The 20,160-nt window shown below is 40.3% G+C and overlaps 1 protein-coding gene across 2 annotated transcripts in view; it reads left to right on the forward strand.

Annotated features, from left to right (window-relative positions):
* The window catches only part of LOC128688394 (uncharacterized), a 65,064-nt gene that overhangs the window by 14,125 nt on the left and 30,779 nt on the right, over positions 1 to 20,160 (forward strand). For both annotated transcript variants that reach the window (XM_053776247.2, XM_053776248.2), the window contains exons 3-5: positions 5,151 to 5,458; positions 15,213 to 15,371; positions 19,662 to 19,907. In XM_053776247.2, the coding sequence (XP_053632222.2) occupies positions 5,151 to 5,458; positions 15,213 to 15,371; positions 19,662 to 19,907 (713 nt within the window). The remainder of the gene's footprint in view (positions 1 to 5,150; positions 5,459 to 15,212; positions 15,372 to 19,661; positions 19,908 to 20,160) is intronic.

A 20,160-nucleotide genomic window follows, 5' to 3' on the forward strand; every position in this document is an offset into this window, starting at 1 on the left:
GAGATGAGGAGTTTGAGGTAATCAGCCCCTGAGCCTGAAGTCTGTGTTCAGTCCCTCAATCTTCACAATAGTGCAGCATATTTACAAAGATGGGGCTTATTTACTGATGACAAATGAGGTGGAACAGTGGTAGGCAGAGTTGCCAGCACACAAAACTACTAGTCGAAGTAAGTTGTGTCTATATATTAATTTGTAACAAGTTTTGAAGAAATCCCTGCATCAAGATATGATGTTGCTGTGTTTGACAAAATGTGAATGTGCTGCATTTTTTGGTAATTGTAGCTGAATGAAGATCTAGAGAGGAGGTAGAGGCAGGGTGGAAGAGCAGTGCAGTGGAGTGTAATATTGTTCTGGGTAGTGAGAAAGTTGTCTTCCTGGGTAGTGAGAAAGTTGTCCTCCTGGGTAGTGAGAAAGTTGTCTTCCTGGGTAGTGAGAAAGTTGTCTTCCTGGGTAGTGAGGAAGCTGTCTTCCTGGGTAGTGAGAAAGTTGTCTTCCTGGGTAGTGAGAAAGTTGTCTTCCTGGGTAGTGAGGAAGTTGTCTTCCTGGGTAGTGAGAAAGTTGTCTTCCTGGGTAGTGAGAAAGTTGTCTTCCTGGGTAGTGAGAAAGCTATCTTCCTGGGTAGTGAGGAAGCTGTCTTCCTGGGTAGTGAGAAAGCTGTCTTCCTGGGTAGTGAGAAAGCTGTCTTCCTGGGTAGTGAGAAAGCTGTCTTCCTGGGTAGTGAGAAAGCTGTCTTCCTGGGTAGTGGGAAAGCTGTCTTCCTGGGGAGTGAGGAAGCTGTCTTCCTGGGTAGTGAGGAAGCTGTCTTCCTGGGTAGTGAGGAAGCTGTCTTCCTGGGTAGTGAGAGAGCTGTCTTCCTGGGTAGTGAGAGAGCTGTCTTCCTGGGTAGTGAGAAAGCTGTCTTCCTGGGTAGTGAGAGAGCTGTCTTCCTGGGTAGTGAGAGAGCTGTCTTCCCGAGTAGTGAGGGAGCTGTCTTCCCGAGTAGTGAGGGAGCTGTCTTCCCGGGTAGTGAGGAAGCTGTCTTCCTGGGTAGTGAGGAAGCTGTCTTCCCGGGTAGTGAGGAAGGCGTCTTCCCGGGTAGTGAGGAAGCTGTCTTCCTGGGTAGTGAGGAAGCTGTCTTCCCGGGTAGTGAGGAAAGCTTCTTCCCGGGTAGTGAGGAAGCTCTCTTCCCGGGTAGTGAGGAAGCTGTCTTCCTGGGTAGTGAGGAAGGCGTCTTCCCGGGTAGTGAGGAAAGCATCTTCCCGGGTAGTGAGGAAGGCGTCTTCCCGGGTAGTGAGGAAGCTGTCTTCCCGGGTAGTGAGGAAGCTGTCTTTCCGGGTAGTGAGGAAGCTGTCTTTCCGGGTAGTGAGGAAGGCGTCTTCCTGGGTAGTGAGGAAGGCGTCTTCCTGGGTAGTGAGGAAGGCGTCTTCCCGGGTAGTGAGGAAGGCGTCTTCCCGGGTAGTGAGGAAGGCGTCTTCCCGGGTAGTGAGGAAGGCGTCTTCCCGGGTAGTGAGGAAGGCGTCTTCCCGGGTAGTGAGGAAGGCGTCTTCCCGGGTAGTGAGGAAGGCGTCTTCCCGGGTAGTGAGGAAGGCGTCTTCCCGGGTAGTGAGGAAGCTGTCTTCCCGGGTAGTGAGGAAGCTGTCTTCCCGGGTAGTGAGGAAGCTGTCTTCCTGGGTAGTGAGGAAATGTAAGATTATTAGTTAAAAGACCAACTAATGAGACATTATGGCTGTTTCACATGCAGGTGAGATACAGCTATTGTAAATGTGTCTTGAATTGCTCTTGTGGCCATTTACCTAGCATATTCACTAGTTGTATAATTTTATCAATTATACAACTAGTGAAGAAATAATATAGATTAGGTTCCCCATTTTATAAACATCTGGAGTTAAAATATCCACACTCACAATTGGGACACTTGGAAACCAATTAAATTTTTTCTACTGTGCAGTCGTCCTCAGTAGATAGCCTCAGTGTGGACTTCAAAATCTTTCACTATCTATATTTTCCATGTTTTTCTGTTTACAAATGTGTGAAACAGTCATCTTTTGTACTTCTGTTTAATATTCAAAAAACTTTGAGAACTGCCTACTTAATTTAATATAGTACTATATATTTATTGGTTACCATCATTTTGATTGCTTATGTCTTAAGGTGGTTAGAAATTTTTCTTGCCCTTTTGGTATTTAGTGAGATGCAAACTGATTTCTCTATGAATAATAAATTTCCTCTATTTATTTGAAGCAAGCAAACCAGTATTACTGTATGCATATATGTAAATGGATGCAAGTTAGGTACTGTAAGTGTTTTCTGATAGGTACAGTCTTCATGAGATAGCTGTGAGCTGATAAACAAGTCCTTGAGAGAATTACTCAAATCATGTTACAGCAGTATTTGTTTGTGTGAGCCCATAGGTGGAGAGATGCAGCAGGAAGAGTCTGGGATATACTTTTTGTGCTGCTGCTCTTTTTTAAAAGGTTGTAGCATATATTTCACTTGCCAGACTCTCAGTGTGGTGAGTTACTCTCATCTCCCCTTTTTCTTGTTTTTTTTTTTTTAATACAGTGGACCCTCGCCTAACGATATTAATCCGTTCCTGAGAGCTCAACATTAGGCGAAATTATCGTTAGGCGAATTAATTTTCCCCATAAGAAATAATGGAAATCAAATTAATCTGTGCAAGACACCCCAAAGTATGAAATTTTTTTTTTTTACCACATGAAATATTAATTTTAATACACACAAACTGAAGAAGAGATGTACAATACATGACACTTACCTTTATTGAAGATCTGGTGATGATTGATGGGATGGGAGGAGGGGAGAGTGTAGATGGTCTTAGTGTTTAGAAGGGAATCCCCTTCCATTAGGACTTGAGGTGTCAAGTCCTTTTCCGGGGTTACTTCCCTTCTTCTTTTAATGCCACTAGGACCAGCTTGAGAGTCACTGGACCTCTGTCGCACAATATATCTGTCCATAGAGGCCTGTACCTCTCGTTCCTTTATGACTTTCCTAAAGTGGTTCACAACATTGTTAGTGTAATAGTCACCAGCATGGCTTGCAATAGCTGTGTCAGGGTGATCTTCATCAAAAAAGGTTTGCACTTCAAGCCACATTGCACACATTTCCTTAATCTTTGAAGTACGCAACTTCTTCAATTTCTCTCTCCCCTCCTCCGAAGCAGTTTCCTCAGGTCTGGCCTCTTGCTGTTGAAGATGATCTAGCAGCTCATCAGTGGTTAGTTCGTCATTGTCCTCCACCACCAACTCTTCCACATCCTCCCCACTAACCTCACCAATATGAGCACTAGTTCCAGGCATTTTTTCCTGTTCACCTGGGTGTTAGTCAACTGTTGTGGGTCGCATCCTGGGGGACAAGATTAAGGACCCCAATGGAAATAAGTTAGACAGCCCTCGATGATGCACTGACTTTCTTGAGTTATCCTGGGTGGCTAACCCTCTGGGGTTAATCGTTTCTCGGTAATTGTTTCATGTTAAGCCATACCAACAACACACACTCCACATCTTCGAGTAATACAGCTGATGGTGGTGCAGCAACAGCAACAGCTGACTGTGGTGCAGCAACAGCTGACTGGTGCAGCAGCAGCTGTGGTGTGGCAGCAGCTGACTGTAGTGCAGCAACAGCTGACCGAGGTGCAGCAGCAGCAGCTGACTGTGGTGCAGCAGCAGCTGTGGTGCAGCAACAGCTGACTGATCCAGCAACAGCTGACGGTGGTGCAGCAGCAGCTGACTGTGATGCGATAATATTTCTCACCCTTTTTACCACAGGGTTGGCACTAGAAGCTTTCTTGGGGCCCATGGTCACTTATTTTGCAGGTGAAATCACTAAAAACACTGTGATAATATGAAATGTTCCGATTGTATGCTTGGATGTGACCGCGGAGGTTGGCTTGTAAACACTGTCACCCACGGAACAAGTGAGGCTGGCTCAGGCCGCATGTGGACGCGTCTCGGACGAATCGCGTTGAGCGAATTTTTTAGCGCTAGGCGAGGCAAAATTTTTGCGTTAAAATGTATCGCTAGGTGGATTTAACGTTATGCGATGCCGTAGTTAGGCGAGGGTCCACTGTACTCAGAAATATAAAAAATGCAAATGCAGGATATTTTTTCAAATTATTTTGTTTTTATTAACACATCGGGTGTTTTCCATCAAGGTAGGGTGGCCCGAAAAAGAAAAACTTTCACCATCATTCACTCCATCACTGACTTGCCAGAGGCGTGCTTACAATACGGTTATAAAGCTGCAAGATTAATACCCCTCCTCCAGAGTGCAGACACTGTACTACCCATCTCCAGGATTTGAGTCTGGCCTGTTGGTTTCCCTGAATCCCTTCATAAATATTACCCTACTCACATTCCAACAGCACGTCAAGTCCTGCAAACCATTTGTCTCCATTTGCTCCTATCTAACACGCTCATGCATACTTGCTGGAAGTCCAAGCCCCTCCAACCTTTCCTAGGTCGACCTCTACCCCGCCTTCCCTCCACTACACTCTCGAAGTCATTTTTTTAAATATGGTGACATATTTGAATGGCTTTTCAGTTTATTGTACTATACAGTATTTTAATAAAACTGTGAGATTACACAATAAGGAATTACACAGATAATGTATAAATCTTATGCAATTGTTGTGCTAAGAATCCAGCTTTATTAGACAAACCTATGGTAATTATGCCCAAATTTACTGTCTTTAACTGCAAAATCAAGACTAATGCATTACTTAATGTGTAAAGTATTCATAAATTTAAATGTTTAATCACTCTCACTACCAAGTTGATTTGATCAACCTCACCAAATTTTTAACTTGACTGCTTCAGGAGAGCAAGATACACCTTACACTGTAATGTGATGACTCTTACACACAATTCCTGGCATAAGATTAATTATGTTATGTTTTGGCATGGACAATTGGAAAGGTACAATACCGTGACTGGAACAATATACAAATACCCGCACATAGGATAATAAAACTTATGACAATGTTTTGGTCCGACTTGGACTTCAGTCCAGGTTGGACCGAAATGTTGTCATGAGTTTCATCCTTCTGTGTACAGATGTTTGTGTATAGTTAACTATTTCTTTCATTGTGCATTGTTGGTTGCAGATGTATGTACATGCAAATTATGAAGCACGTAATTCTTTTTCCTCCTCAGACGAACTTCATACATTAACAACATCCTGAATTCTGCGAGCCCATCCTCTGTACCAGCTTCGTCTTTGAACACGTGTGTTGGTACTGCTAATTCCCCAGCAGCACCCAACCACACAGCAACCATTCCTAATACAAATAATGTTTCTGCATCAGCCTCGCTGACTGCCAACCATATCATTACCACCACTACCTCCTCCAACAACAGTAATAACAACAACAATCATAATAATAATAATAATGACAGTGAACGTGGTGATGGAAACAAGATAAAGATTTTGCACCTGCAGAAGGAAGATAAAAAGACCCAAGGTAATATGACTTTTTGTATTGTTTTATTATTAACCCTTTGACTGTTTCAGGCCCCTTTCTGAAACTCATTCTATGTCGCCAAATTTTCGAAAAAAAAAAAATTATTTTTTCTTATGAAATGATAGAGAATCTTTTCCCGATGGTAATGACACCAAAAGTTCGAAATTTGTGACGTGTGTATCGGCGATTTTGCCAACTTTGAGCCCTGTTTTCAGCCAATTTCGTTGTTCCAGTTGACCAAACTCATAGCTATTTCTTTAGAACTCCATTTTATCTATCAGCTAAGTACAAGAAACCGCCCATTTATGAATTTGAACTACCCAATATAGTGGTCAGAAATTGGCAATTTGGCCAATTTCAAGCAAATTAAAAAAGATGCCAATTTCAAAATAGGGTTCAGAAAAAACAAGGTAGACATTCTTGGCACTAAAATAGCATATCCTCTGTTCATTAGTCACATCTCTAGACCCCTCTTATATTGTTATTGCTTTCTATTTTGATTTTTTATTCATACAAAAAAATACAAAATTTACTGTTATGCAGACTACTGCATTATTGTAAAAATGGTATAAATAATATCAGTGCACTAGTGAAAGAATATCAGACTCCCCAGTTGACGTGTATTGGACGTGTGGTGTGATTTGTTTACTCCTGATAATTTGAGCTCAGTTTCAAGGTCGTTTTCATCATCAAAGTATTGAAAATCATCTCTATTTCTGTAATATGTTTTCCATTTTATCACCTAAGACCATGAAAACGCGAATACAACGATAAATACTATACGAAAATACACCTCAAAGTCGGCGTTTTATTCCAAAAAAACGATCAGTTTTTTTTTCTCATTACGCAATGTGTGCTGCAGGATTTTTTTTATGTGGTGCACACTGACCACACAGACCCATTCTCTCACATGTGGGCCTACCAGCTTTCTCCCACTTGATTTGAAGCCGCTAGAATTATTGAGTATATATACGTCAGAAACATTGGCTCATAAGACGTATTTATACGTCGAAAACAGTCGAAGGGTTAATTACTTTAATTATTAGTTACTTTAATTATTAACTACTTAAGGCAGAATGTGGTGAAAGATGTGTTGGCAAGCTGTTACTGGTGTATGGGAGCTTTCTGTCATGGTATTCTGGTCTCTGTCTTGACTCTGCCTGACTCTCATTAAGCTTCACCATTAAAGGTTAAAATAAAATTACTGTCATTTGGTAAATTTTCTTGCTTGCCGTTTCTCCAGAGTATCAGGAGGTACGTATAATGTAGAAAAAAAGGTGATATATTCCAGCATGGTCTTTATACAGCCCTTAATGCAGATAGGCATCTTTCAGTAACTAAGATGTAGTTTGCTTTCTTTCAGCAAACTAGCTGTGTCCCACCAAGGCAGGGGGGCCCAGAAAGAAAAACAAAAGTTTCTCTTTTTAACTTTAGTGATGTATACAGGAGAAGGGGTTACTAGCCCCTTGCTCCCAGCATGTTAGCCGCCTCTTATGACACGCATGGCTTGTGGAGGAAGAATTCTGTTCCACTTCCCCATGGACATATGAGGAAATAAAAACTAGTAAGAAAATAGAAAAAAACAACAACAGAGGGGTGTGTATACAATAGGGCTCTGCTTTACGGCGTTTTGCCTTACAGTGTTCCACTAATATGGCAATGTCAAATTATGACCAAAATTTGCTATACGGCAAGCAGTCTTTCAAATACAGCATGCCCCACCCAGTTTGTTTACATTCTCCATGACCACATATATTATGTCTGGAAACTTTCCCAAATTTCAAGTATTTTACAGTTATTGCATATTTTATATGTACTCTGATAATAATACTTGTGTGTACCTGTACCTAATTATACTTACACACTGTGCTGGTGTGGAGGTACACATTAAAATCGCTAAGAGTCTCTCTCTACTCATGACGCCAATAGTACGTAATAATCATCACTCTTGGGCACATTAAATGTCTTATTTTACAATAATATAGGCATTTTCATTAATCCATCTGTGATATTTTCCTCAAAATTATATAAGAAACACATAGCATATAAACATGATACATACACTCACAGAATAAAAATTGACGTAAATATGAGATTTGTTTACAAAGCGGCTGTGTAGGTAGTGTCGGAAGAATTACGTTTTCTCTAGTCAAACACTGAGGGATACCTGTAGAAAAATATTCCTTTTGTATGCCTTCACTCTACATATATAGCAATTCATGACCCTTGTGGTTTAGCGCTTTTTTATGATGATAATAATATCTTCATTCACTCTAAAAATGGTGTGTTGCATGAGAATGGGAGTGTTGCCATTTGTTTATTCTCTACTAACTTGTACAACTTGTATACAATGTAAGAGTATTTGTAATGTGAAGTAATTATTATTATAATAAAAAAAAAATTGTAAGGTAAAAGTTTTACAAACTCCTACAAATGTACGTGAATGAACGAAAAGCAGACATATTAATACGCATTTATTTTGCCTGACAGAGTGATCGCCCATTACCTGTTCAGTTTGTGTTCTTACATTGTCTGAACTCTGTATCGTTCTCTCTCTCATTTATTCTTTCATTAACTAGTTGGCTCTCGTTGACAATGGCGTCTAAGCTTAGCTGTGTTAAAAAAAGGAGTCATAAGCCTGTTGCTTTAAGTGCCAAGTTAGGGGATGATGGTGTGTCATTCCGATTTTATTCAATAAACACCCTGCCACTTACCTCTCACACATTAATATTAATATTTTAAGGTAAGTAATAAGTGTACTCTGTGTGTATCTTAGCTTTTTTTTTTGCCTATTTCTATTGCTAACTTAATATAAGTTAGTGTAAACTTGTTGTATGGCATTTATTGCATATTCTATATGTGCTCTGATAATAATACTTGTAGACCTGTGTGGTAGCCAGGCAGAGGGATAACATTACGTTTTCACTGGTCAGGCACCAGAGAAAACGTGTGTGAATCTGCATTTGGCCCAGCCACTCCCCCACTCTGCTTTTGTTTACAATTTTCGGCATGAATTATTCATTACTTCTCCCTTCGTTTATGATGGCATCTAAAGGTAGTTGTTAGAAACGATTAAATTCAGTAAACAAGGTATGTCGATGCTAATAATATGGCTCTGGGCCACAGTGTAGGTAGCTGGTAGGTGTAGCCTGGGCGGGCTACACCTACCGGCTACCTACACTGACTTCCTACAAATAAATACTACACACCTCTCTTCCTACATTAAGACTACACATATTTTAAGGTAAATAGTGAGTGTACTGTATGTTTATTTTAACTCTCTGGGATGTTTTAAATTTCGTATATTAAGTATGAGACGGGGAGCCAGGGCTACCTACACCTGACTTCCTGTAAATAAGTACCACTCACCTCTCTCCCTACATTAAGATTACAAATACTTTTAAGGTAAGTAATGAATGTACTGTGAATGTATTTTACTTTTGTGTTTTTAATGCCTAGTTGTATTACTAAATATAATTTAGTGTAAACTTCTTGTCTGGCATTTATATGCATTTATAAATGGAAAAAATGGTGTTCTGCTTTCCGGCGATGTCTGCTTTCTGGCAATAGCCTGGAACCTAACCCGCCGTATAAGTGGGGCCCTACTGTATATATGTTTATACATGCATGTGTAGTGTGACCTAAATGTAAATAGAAGTAACAAGATTTACCTGAAATCTTGCATGTTTGAGACAAAAAAAAAAAAGACACCAAGTATCCTACCATCATGTAAAACAATTACAGGCTTTCATTTTGCACTCACTTGGCAGGACGGTAGTACCTCCCTGGGCAGTTGCTGCTGCCGTTTGCATTATGGGAATTTATTAGTATCAGTAATGCATATTGTATTTCTTTAAGGATTATAAATCATGCAAATATTAGGTTTGAATATTCATACCTACTTTATTATTTGCTTAAATATCATGCAGAAGAGTTGCCTAATATTTTCACAAGAAAAATATTATTCGCATAGTATTGCATATTTTCTATATTTATGTATCAGTAAAATACATAGATTTCTTAGTCTCATGTCACTAGATTCCACTCTTCATAATCTCATGAATATATTGAAATTACACTTTTTCCAGCAAATCATCTTCAGATATTTTTATGGAAAAATAAAAATAATAATGGTAATGAAGTGAGTTATGGCAAAAGTGTTTCTTTATTCTGGTCACCCTAATTTGGTGGGAGACAGACGGTGTATTAAAGAAATAATAAAACTAATAATGTTCACCTGCTTCAGATTCATAAATTAATGTTTGAAGTGCACTTCGACGACTGAGTGTGTTTCACTTACTCTTGAGTCGTTATTAGCTAGGATGTTTCTTGAAATTATAGTTGAGTTTTCAGAGTAGGGGGTTGTGAGTGGGGCATTCAGTGAGTTGCAGTCTTACATCAGTGTCTATTCATCTTTGTCTTGGCAGTGAAGTGTGCCTGAGATGCAATGATCCTGTGGGAGATTGAATGTGGGTGGATGGATGGATGATCATGTTTCATGAGGGATCAATCAGTAGTTCCATTATGTTCAAGGGCTTCTATCTTCTGTTATATTCCAGTACACTCCCCTCCCCCACTCCTACATGTACAACCCCACTCCTACACGTACACCCCCACTCCTACACGTGCACCCCCACTCCTACACGTGCACCCCCACTCCTACACGTGCACCCCCACTCCTACACGTGCACCCCCACTCCTACACGTACACCCCCACTCCTACACGTACACCCCCACTCCAACACATACATCCCCACTCCTACTTTATCTACACTCCAATACATTCCTCAAACTGTGACCATATACACACAGTCACACACAACTTTGGTTTTTCTGTTTCATACCTCTTCTTATTTCCTCCTTATCTTCATCATCATTCTTCCTTTCTCTTGCTCTGATTACCCTCCTCCCCACTTCTCCACTCTCAGTCCCACTCCTCTACCCTCCTTCCCACTTATCTATCTTTAGTCCCTCTCCCTATACCTGGGGATCTGTTGTTTTTTAATTCAGTATAATGTCTACCTTGTGGGTGCTCAGATGTTGAGTGCAGTAGTGAGACTCCAGTGTTCCAGTTACAATGTAACATTCCTCTACAGTACTGTACTCCAATTGATCTTACTCTGTATCACAACTCAATTGTTTCTTGAATAGTTAGAAAAGTGACGGGAAGTAATGAGAATGTTTGTGGTGCAAGGTTGCACTGAGGTGTTGAAGTGTTTGTGGCAGCTGTTATGTGGTGTTATTAATATGTTAATTGTAGTGTATTTTTATGCAATTGTAATATTCTATAAACTAATGACTGTATTTGAAGATTTTATTATATAATGTGTAGTCACCTACATGTGTTGAATTTCAGTTCTTGACTCTGTGTCTTAGCTTCCTCCTTGCCAGATTCACACACTCCTAGCCTTGTGGGTCCTATCATACCTGTTCTCAAAACTATATAGAGTCTGCCTCCTCCACTTCTTCATTGAGGTCATTCCACTTCCAAACCACCCTGAGACTGAAGTAATACTTCCTGACATACCTGTGGCTCATCTGTGACTTTAACTTTCAACTGTGTCCCTGAGTACCTGTTTCCCGCCTCTTAACCCTTTGAGGGTCCGTCTCGTAGTTCTACGGCTTTGAAACCTGGGTCCAAACTGTTGTTCTACGCCGTGAACTCACTCACTTAGATAAGCTGTGAGCAGTAAACTTGGGCCTAGATATGAGAGAGTATATTTATGTGATAAGTGTGCACCACATAAATCCTGCAGCACCCAGTGCATAATGAGAAAAAAACTCTGACTTTGCGGTGTTTTTTTTGTATGTTTTTTACAGTTGTATTCGCAGTTTCTTGGTCTCATTTGATAAAATTGAAGATATATTACAGAAATAGTGATGATTTTGATTGGTTTTAGTACTGAAGATAGCTTGAAATTGTGCTCAAAGTAGCGGAAATATTCGATTTTTGCAGGTGTTCAAGAGTAAACAAATGATGCCACATGTCCAATACTTGTTAGCTGGTGGGTCTAATGTGCTTTCACGAATGCGCTGATATTATTTATACAATTATTACAATATTGCATAGCAGTAAATCTATTATTTGGTGTAAATAAAAATTCATTATGTGAATAAAAAATCAAAATGGAATTCATTTGTAAAGCCTGGGAATGTAACTAATAAACAGAGGAAATGTTATTTTAATGCCAGGAATATCTGCATTGTTTATTCTGGATCCTATTTTGAAATTGGAATATTTTGAACTTTGTGTGAAATTAACCAAATTACCAATTTCCAGTCACTTTATTGGGTAGTTGAAACAGTTGACTGGGCGATTTCTTGTGCTCAGTTGATAAAATAGAAGTAATACTAGCAAAATATCTAAGAATTTGGTTGACTGGAATGATGTAATTGGCCTAAAATGGGAGTCAAAGTGGGCAGAATCGCCAGTGCGTAAATATCGCTGATGCAGCAAAATTCGTGAGAGCGTAATTTCGTCAGTTTTCCATCAAATTTTGTACTTTTTGTTTTATTATCATCAGAAAAAGATTCTACCATTTCATAAGAAAAAATAACTTTTTTTTTTTTTTTAATTCTTGGACCCTGTGGACAAGTTTCAGATTGGGGGTCTGGACCCTGAAAGGTTTGAGCAGCTTGTCCCTGTCTGGCCTATTAATTCCTCTGAGTATTTTGTATGTTATGTCTTGCCTGGCTGTTTTGTCTACACAGTTGTTAAATTCAATTCCTTTACTCTATAGCTTGTATCCCCTAGCTCTGGAACTAGTGTCTTCCATACTTCTGCACTTTTCCAGTTTAACATGCTTCCCCAGGTATGGGTTTCAAGATGGGCTTGACACTTGTTGTATAAAGTACCCGGAATAACTCCCACTCTTGACACACCATACACCATCACTCCGTTTAAGGCAGGCAGGCAGATCACAGCAGACAGGGCAAGGTGGGTGGGTGTTTTTGTCATAGTCTAGGTTGATGACAGTCTTAATAATTGACCTGCAATCAACTGTACATAATACTAAGTCAACAATATACACTACATGAAATTGGTAGACACATTGTTGTGATCTTGGAAAGTGAGATTCTCTGATATTATCAATCCTATAACCTTCTCATTAGTTTTTCGCTCTATTGTGTGTTGGAATTTATTTTATACTCCAATCCAATTTTTATTTCCTCGAGTTTTTCATAGTGGAGTAATTGAAATTTGTCTTCATTGAATTTTGTATTGTTTTGTGAGACCCATTTAAAGACTTAATGTCTGCTTGGAGATTTGCAGTGTCCTCAGTGGATGACACTGTCATGCAAATTTTGGTATCAGTAAAGGAGGACACAAAGCTATGTCAGATATGAAAATGAGGAAAAGGATGGGAGCGAGTACTGTACCTTGTGGAGCAGAGCTTTTCACTGTAGCTGCCTCTGACTTTACGCTGTATACTACTACTCTGTTCTTTTTATTAGGAAGTTGCAAGGATCTACCCTTTTTTTCCTGTTATTCCTTTATCATGCATTTTGTGCTATAACACCATTGTTGAACTTGTCAAATGCTTTTACAAAGTCTGTGTATATTGCATCTGCAATTTGTTTGTCCTCCAGTGCATCCAAGACCATGTCAAAGTGATCCAGTAGTTGTGAGAGGCAGGAGTGACCTGCTCTAAACCCATGCTGCTCTGGGTTGTGCAATTGTTGGGTATTCAAGTGGTTGGCAATCTTGCTTCTTAGAACCCTTTCAAAGGTTTTTATGATGTGGAATGTTAGTGCTATTGGTTTGTAATTCTTTGCAATTGCTTTACTGCCACCTTTGTGGAGTGGGGCTATATCTGTTGTTTTTAGTGACTGGGATGACCTGTGTCTGTACCCCCTCTCCTTAGAATATTTAAGGCACATGAAAGGGATTTAAGCCAACTGGGAAAGTACCATTGATGTAAATTCATACCAGAACTCTAGGGCCTCCAAAATAGTCCCGATTGGCCTGGTTAGGACATCATCAGAGAAGACAGATGTACTCTGTAGATGTGCACAGTATAAAAAAAATTAATGTGTCCAGGGCATTGAGGGAGCCAGTAAATGGCATTTATATTTGTTTAGTATCTACATTTATTTAGTGTGACTGAAGAATAAATCTTAGTGAAATATATGAAAACATTGATACAGCTGTAAAAGATATGTGTGAGTAGAGTTGGTGAATGGTTCTATGAGAAGCAAGGTGAACCATGAAATTGGCAAAGCGGAACAAGGTGGGTAGTGCATTGAGGCATCTGTGGAGATATAGAATTTTATCCATGGAGGCAAAAAGGAGAATGTACCAGAGTAGGTGATGTAAATAACATGCTAAAATGTATTAATATTGGTAGAGTCACTGACAATATGTTAAGTAAAAGGACACAAATGTGACATTTGTGTTCTTTTATTTAACATGCTAAAAGTATCTAACGAAAACAGGACTCTCAGCATTGGTTTCAAGCTGGAAAAATTTAGGTTCAGAAAGGATATAGGAAGCACTGGTTTGGTAATAGAGTTGCAGATTAGTGGAACAAACTCCCGAGTACTGTCATTGAAGGTAAAATGTTCTGTAGTTTTAAAAATAGGTTAGACAAATACCTGAGTGGGTGTAAGCTGGACCTGACTGATTTGTGCTAGTGGGTCTGATGCAGTGCGTCATCCTTTGGCCAGTACCTTGGGCTAGTAGGTGGCTTGGACCTGCCTAGCATGGGCTAGTAGGCCTGCTGCAGTGCTCTTTCTTTCTTATGTTCTTATGAATATAGTGGTACTAACACTGTTGTATGGGTGTGAAGCATGGATTTTGAATGTTACAGTGAGAAGGCTGGAGGCAGTGGAGATATCATGTTTGAAGGCAGTGTGGTGTGAATATTATGCATAAAATTCCAAGTTTGGAGACTAGGAAGAGGTGTGGAGTTACCAAAAGTATTATTCATTGAACATTTGAAGAGGATAGAGAAAAAATAAGCTGACAATGAGAGCATATAAATTTGGAGTGGAGGGAAGGAAGAATAGGGGGGTCATTCTAGGAAAGGAGATTTTGAATTCTAGTTGCTTGGACATCCAAAAGGCTTGAGTGAGTGGAAGAAAGTGGTTTTTATTATTGATATACATAAGAACATAAGAAAGGAGGAACACTGCAACAGGCCTGTTGGCCCATACTAGGCAGGTCCTTTACAATTCATCCCACTAACAAACATTTGACCAACCCAATTTTCAATGCCTCCCAAGAAACAAGCTCTGATGTGCAAGTCCCACTCAAATCCAACCCCTCCCACTCGTGTACTTATCCAACCTAAATTTGAAACTACTCAAAGTCCTAGCCTCAATAACCCAACTAGGTAGACTGTTCCACTCATCAACTAAATTAATGTTATGATGCTGGAATGTCAGCAGCATAACATTAATGAAAATATTCGGGAAAAACGAGTTAGCCTGACTTGAGTCCTGGAGTTGGGAAGTGCAGTGTCTAACACTCTGAAGGACAGGTGAAGGATGTTGTGGTTTGGTGGGGTCATTTGAACTGTTTTATCAGTGTGTTTCTGGCAAGACAGTGATTGAGTGACAGTGAAAGTGTTTTTGTCTGCTCATCTACTTCAGTGAGAGATGGCTCGGGTGTTAAGAAAACACTTCAAATACCACAAAATTAGGCAGTATTATCATTAAATATTTGTTTATTTTATTGTGGATATTTTTATCAGCCACTTTTTCAGAATATAATTTTTATAAATACAATTGCATCCATTTTTCATTTTTGAAGATAATGTAAGTGGCAGTATTAATTTTGGAGGCCGACCAGTTGGACGAAGCAAACCTGCAACCAATGGTCGGAGTGATAGAACAGATCGCAACAGAGAGCCTCAGTCCAAGCGCCCTCCCAGGAAACGAAAGTATACATCACTTAACCAGTCTGGTTCAGGTATGATCATGTGAATAATGCATCTTAGTTTTTCTTAAAATTTAAGTGAATTTTTGTATTTAATGGCTAAAGTGTTTTTTATAATGTAAAAGTATTGCAAGGAAGGTAGACAACACAGGAAGGGAGAGAAGTTGAAACAATAGCAGGAAAAAAAGGGGGGATGGGCAAATGAAAGAATGAGAGTTACAGTGGACCCCCGGTATTCGATGGCATCGGTATTCGATAAATCCGGTATTCGATGCATTTTAATGCAAAAATTTTGCCTCGGTATCCGATTGAAAACCTGGTATTTGATACGATTCATACGAGACGTGTCCACGTGTGGCCTGAACTGCCCCTTGTGTGCCAGTGTTTACAAGCCAGCCAGTGTGCGCGCATCTAAGGATACATTCGGTACATTCCATATTATCCATATTATCACTGGTTTTGGTGCTTGTTTCTGCAAAATAAGTCACCATGGGCCCCAAGAAAGCTTCTAGTGCCAACCCTGTGGTAAAATGGGTGAGAATTAGTATGGAAATTAAGAAAGATCTTGAAGGGTTTTGGGCTAACCCTGAGAAGCCTATGCCAGTTGTGGAATCCATTGTGCCTACTTCAAAAATTAAGGAAATGTGTGCAAAGTGGGTTGAAGTGCAAACCTTTATGGATGAAAATCACCCTAACACAGCTATTGCAAGCCGTGCTGGTGACTATTACAATGACAATGTTGTGGCCTATTTTAGACAAATCGTAAAGGAACGGGAGGTACAGAGCTGTTATATGCACCTGAAGGATCAGGTGCGTATAACAGGAAGGGCACTGCAATTGACCAGAGAATACCTGACAGGGAGGTAACAACGAGTCATGGTACGTGATGAGGTATCACAGTGGGCGCCCGTGATGAGTGGGGTCCCACAGGGGTCAGTCCTAGGACCAGTGCTATTTTTGATATATCTGTTCGCAGATGATGTGAAGCTAATGAGAAGGATTAAATCGGATGAGGATCAGGCAGGACTTCAAAGTGACCTGGACAGGCTGGACACGTGGTCAAGCAACTGGCTTCTCAGATTCAACCCTGCCAAATGCATACTCATGAAGATTGGGGAAGGGCAAAGAAGACCACAGACAGAGTATAGGCTAGGTGGACAAAGGCTGCAAACCTCACTCAAGGAGAAAGATCTTGGGGTGACCATAACACCGAGCATGTCTCCGGAGACACACATTAACCAGATAACTGCTGCAGCATATGGGCGCCTGGCAAACCTGAGAAGAGCATTCTGATACCTTAGTAAGGAATTGTTCAAGACACTGTACACTGTGTACATCAGGCCCATACTGGAGTATGCAGCACCAGTTTGGAACCCACACCTGGTCAAGCAGTTCAAGAAATTAGAGAAAGTACAAAGGTTTGCAACAAGGCTAGTTCCAGAGCTCAGGGGAATGTCCTATGAAGGAAGGTTGAGGGAAATCGGACAGACGACACTGGAGGACAGGAGAGTCAGGGGAGACATGATAACAACATACAAAATAATGCGTGGAATAGACAAGGTGGACAGACAGGATGTTCCAGAGAGGGGACACAGAAACAAGGGGTCATAATTGGAAGTTGAAGACTCGGACGAGTCACAGGGATGTTAGGAAGTACTTCTTCAGTCGTCAGGAAGTGGAATAGCCTAGCAAGTGATGTAGTGGAGGCAGGAATCATACATAGTTTTAAGACGAGGTATGACAAAGCTCAGGAAGCAGAGAGAGAGGACCTAGTAGCAATCAGTGAAGAGGCAGGACCAGGAGCTGAGTCTTGACCCCTGCAACCACAATTAGGTGAGTACAGTAGACCCTCAGTTAACGACGTCATCGGATAATGTAAAAACCGGATAACGACACTTTTGCATCAAAATACTGGCTCAGTTAACGACAAAGAACTCGGTTAAAGTCATTCATCCCGTGGCCCAACCACTCCATGTACAGTGAGTGTGCCATTGTTTACAAGCCAGTGAGGACGATTCCACACATACATGTGATACATTTTGTATTATTCCATTGGTTTTAGTGCTTGTAACTGCTAAATAAGCCACCATGGGCCCAAAGAAAGCTTCTAGTGTCAGCCAGTCCTTTGGTAAAGGGCTGAGAGAGAGGGGAGAATGTGCCTTTTTCAGTGATTCTGCAATATGTACGATACTAAAGCAGCAGGAGTCTATAAAGGCTATAGCGGCAGCCAGCGATAAAGTGTAGCATTAACCGTAGCAAGTAAGTTAAGCGATTAATCAATAGGAAAAGGACAGCACTAACCTAACTCCTCCAATGTTGTTGGAGTTATGTAGGGCAACTGACAACACTGCCATCTCTACAACCTCTGCTGTCGCCTCCAGCACCACTATGCTCTCATTTGCCCTTATACACCCAACAACAACACAGCAATACTCGTGACATACCTAATGATGTATTTTATTTGTTCTAGAGTATAAGTCGTGTTTCTATGTTATTAATATTGTTTATTATGTCATATTAGATGAATTGTTTTTTCTTGTCAACAAACTGGCTGTATCCCACCAAGGCAGGGTGGCCAAAAAGAAAAATGAAAGTTTCTCTTTTTAAATTTAGTAGTTAATACAGGAGAAGGGGTTACTAACCCCTTGCTCCCGGCATTTTAGTTGCCTCTTATGACACGCATGGCTTACAGAGGAAGAATTCTGTTTCACTTCCCCATGGAGATAAGAGGAAATAAACAAGAACAAGAACTAGAAAGAAAATAGAAGAAAACCCAGAGGGGTGTGTATATATATGCTTGTACTTGTATGTGTAGTGTGACCTAAGTGTAAGTAGAAATAGCAAGACCTACCTGAAATCTTGCATGTTTATGAGACAGAAAAAAAAGACACCAGCAATCCTACCATCATGTAAAACAGTTACAGGTTTCCGTTTTACACTCGCTTGGCAGGACGGCAGTACCTCCCTGGGCGGTTGCTGTTTACCAACCTACTACCTAGCCGTAGAGCTGATACTAGTGTCATATTGAAGGACTATCTTGTGTCTCCCAACATAATTCTTAACATATGCCGGACACAGACACCTCTGGAAATTTTTTTGAGCGACAGGGGTCCAGTGGCTCTCAAGCTGGTCCTGGTGGCATTAAAAAACAAAGGAGGGAAGTAACCCAGGATAAGGACTTGGTACCTGAAGTCTTTATGGAGTTGGATTCCCATTCCAAACAGTTGTAACTCCTCCATCCTTTCCCCACCTCCCATCTTCCATACATCACCATGTCTTAAATAAAGGTAAGTGTGATGTTATTATTGTTTTATTCTTCATGTATCATTGTTTTCTGTGTAGGGAAATGTATATTTCATGTAAAAAATTTGGGTGTCTGAAACGGATTAATTGGATTTCCATTATTTCTTATGGGGAAAATTAATTCGGATAACGACAGAATCGGTTAAAGATAAGCTCTCTGGAACGGATTACTGTCGTTAACCGTGTGTGTGTGTGTGTGTGTGTGTGTGTGTGTGTGTGTGTGTGTGTGTGTGTGTGTGTGTGTGTGTGTGTGTGTGTGTGTGTGTGTGTGTGTGTGTGTGTGTGTGTGTGTATATTTTGAGAAAGTCTTGCATGAAGATGATAGAATCAGAAATTTCACATAAGAGTTCAGAAGGAATGAGATCTAATGGAATGAATGAAGAGCCAGGAATGAATAAAGCAATAAGCCATTTAAAACTGTCATATGCAGCAAGAGTGGATGGAGTGTAACAGATAATACAGATATTATACTTTTATTATACTTTTTTGGGTCACCCTGCCTCGGTGGGAGACGGCCGACTTGTTGAAAAAAAAAAAAAAAAAATGATCAGTGTATGCATGATTGAGGGAAGATGGCCCAAAAATTGGCAGAGCTTGTGTTGCCTTGTAATGAATAAGGAAGGAGAACTAGAATGTGCTTAAGAAATACTTTGTTCATGAAAAATGCTAAACTTTTATGAGTAATACAGCATTACACAGCAAAGGTGAGAGAAATGGCAGGACAAGAGGTGGCGATGTTCAGGAAAGAACATTGGCTGAAGGGATGTGGGTTACAGTTTTGGAATACTAGGTGAAATATATGATAGTATTGTAATTGATAGGGTGATTGGGAAGACAAGAAAAGAGTAAATTTAGATTGGGAATGTGTGTTAAAACAGTCTTGACACTGAAGCATACAGATGAGAAATACACAAGATAAAAACTGTTCTATTCATAGTTTTGAGAATGGCATATAAGAGGATGGACTGATTAACAGTCCATAATGTAAAAATATTAATGTAAAAATATCTTTGTCTGCAGAGCTTGTAGCGCAGGGTTGGGCATTGGCAGTGCAGTGGGTTGGGTTGGTGGTGCAGGCAGTGGTGTGGCTTGGAAATCTTGCAACAGATGTGGTGGTCATGAGTTCACGTCTTTTTCTTCACCTTATTATGCTGATGTGGGTGAGATTCTTGGAGTACTGGGTCACTATCAAGAACACGGCTCGTCACTACTGGAGCAGATTTTCGACCTTCTGGAAGAGTAACAAGGAAGAAAAGAAGATACCTGGTAAAGTGCATTTGCTTCACTCACTCCACTATAAATTTCTCATAAGTCGATAATTTGGTTAGTCTTACAGAATTCAAGAAATTCCAATTTTAAAACGATTCCAAAATAAACACTGTAGTTATTCCAGCCACTAAAGCAACCTATCCTCTGTTCATTAATCACATTCCCAGGCCTTTCCTGTATAACACTTGGCCTCCATTTTTAACTCATCACACAAAAAATTGAAGTTTTGCCCTATTTCTCAGATAAAATG

This window comes from Cherax quadricarinatus, chromosome 19 (genome assembly GCF_038502225.1).
Source record: "Cherax quadricarinatus isolate ZL_2023a chromosome 19, ASM3850222v1, whole genome shotgun sequence".
Classification (NCBI taxonomy): Eukaryota; Metazoa; Arthropoda; class Malacostraca; order Decapoda; family Parastacidae; genus Cherax; species Cherax quadricarinatus.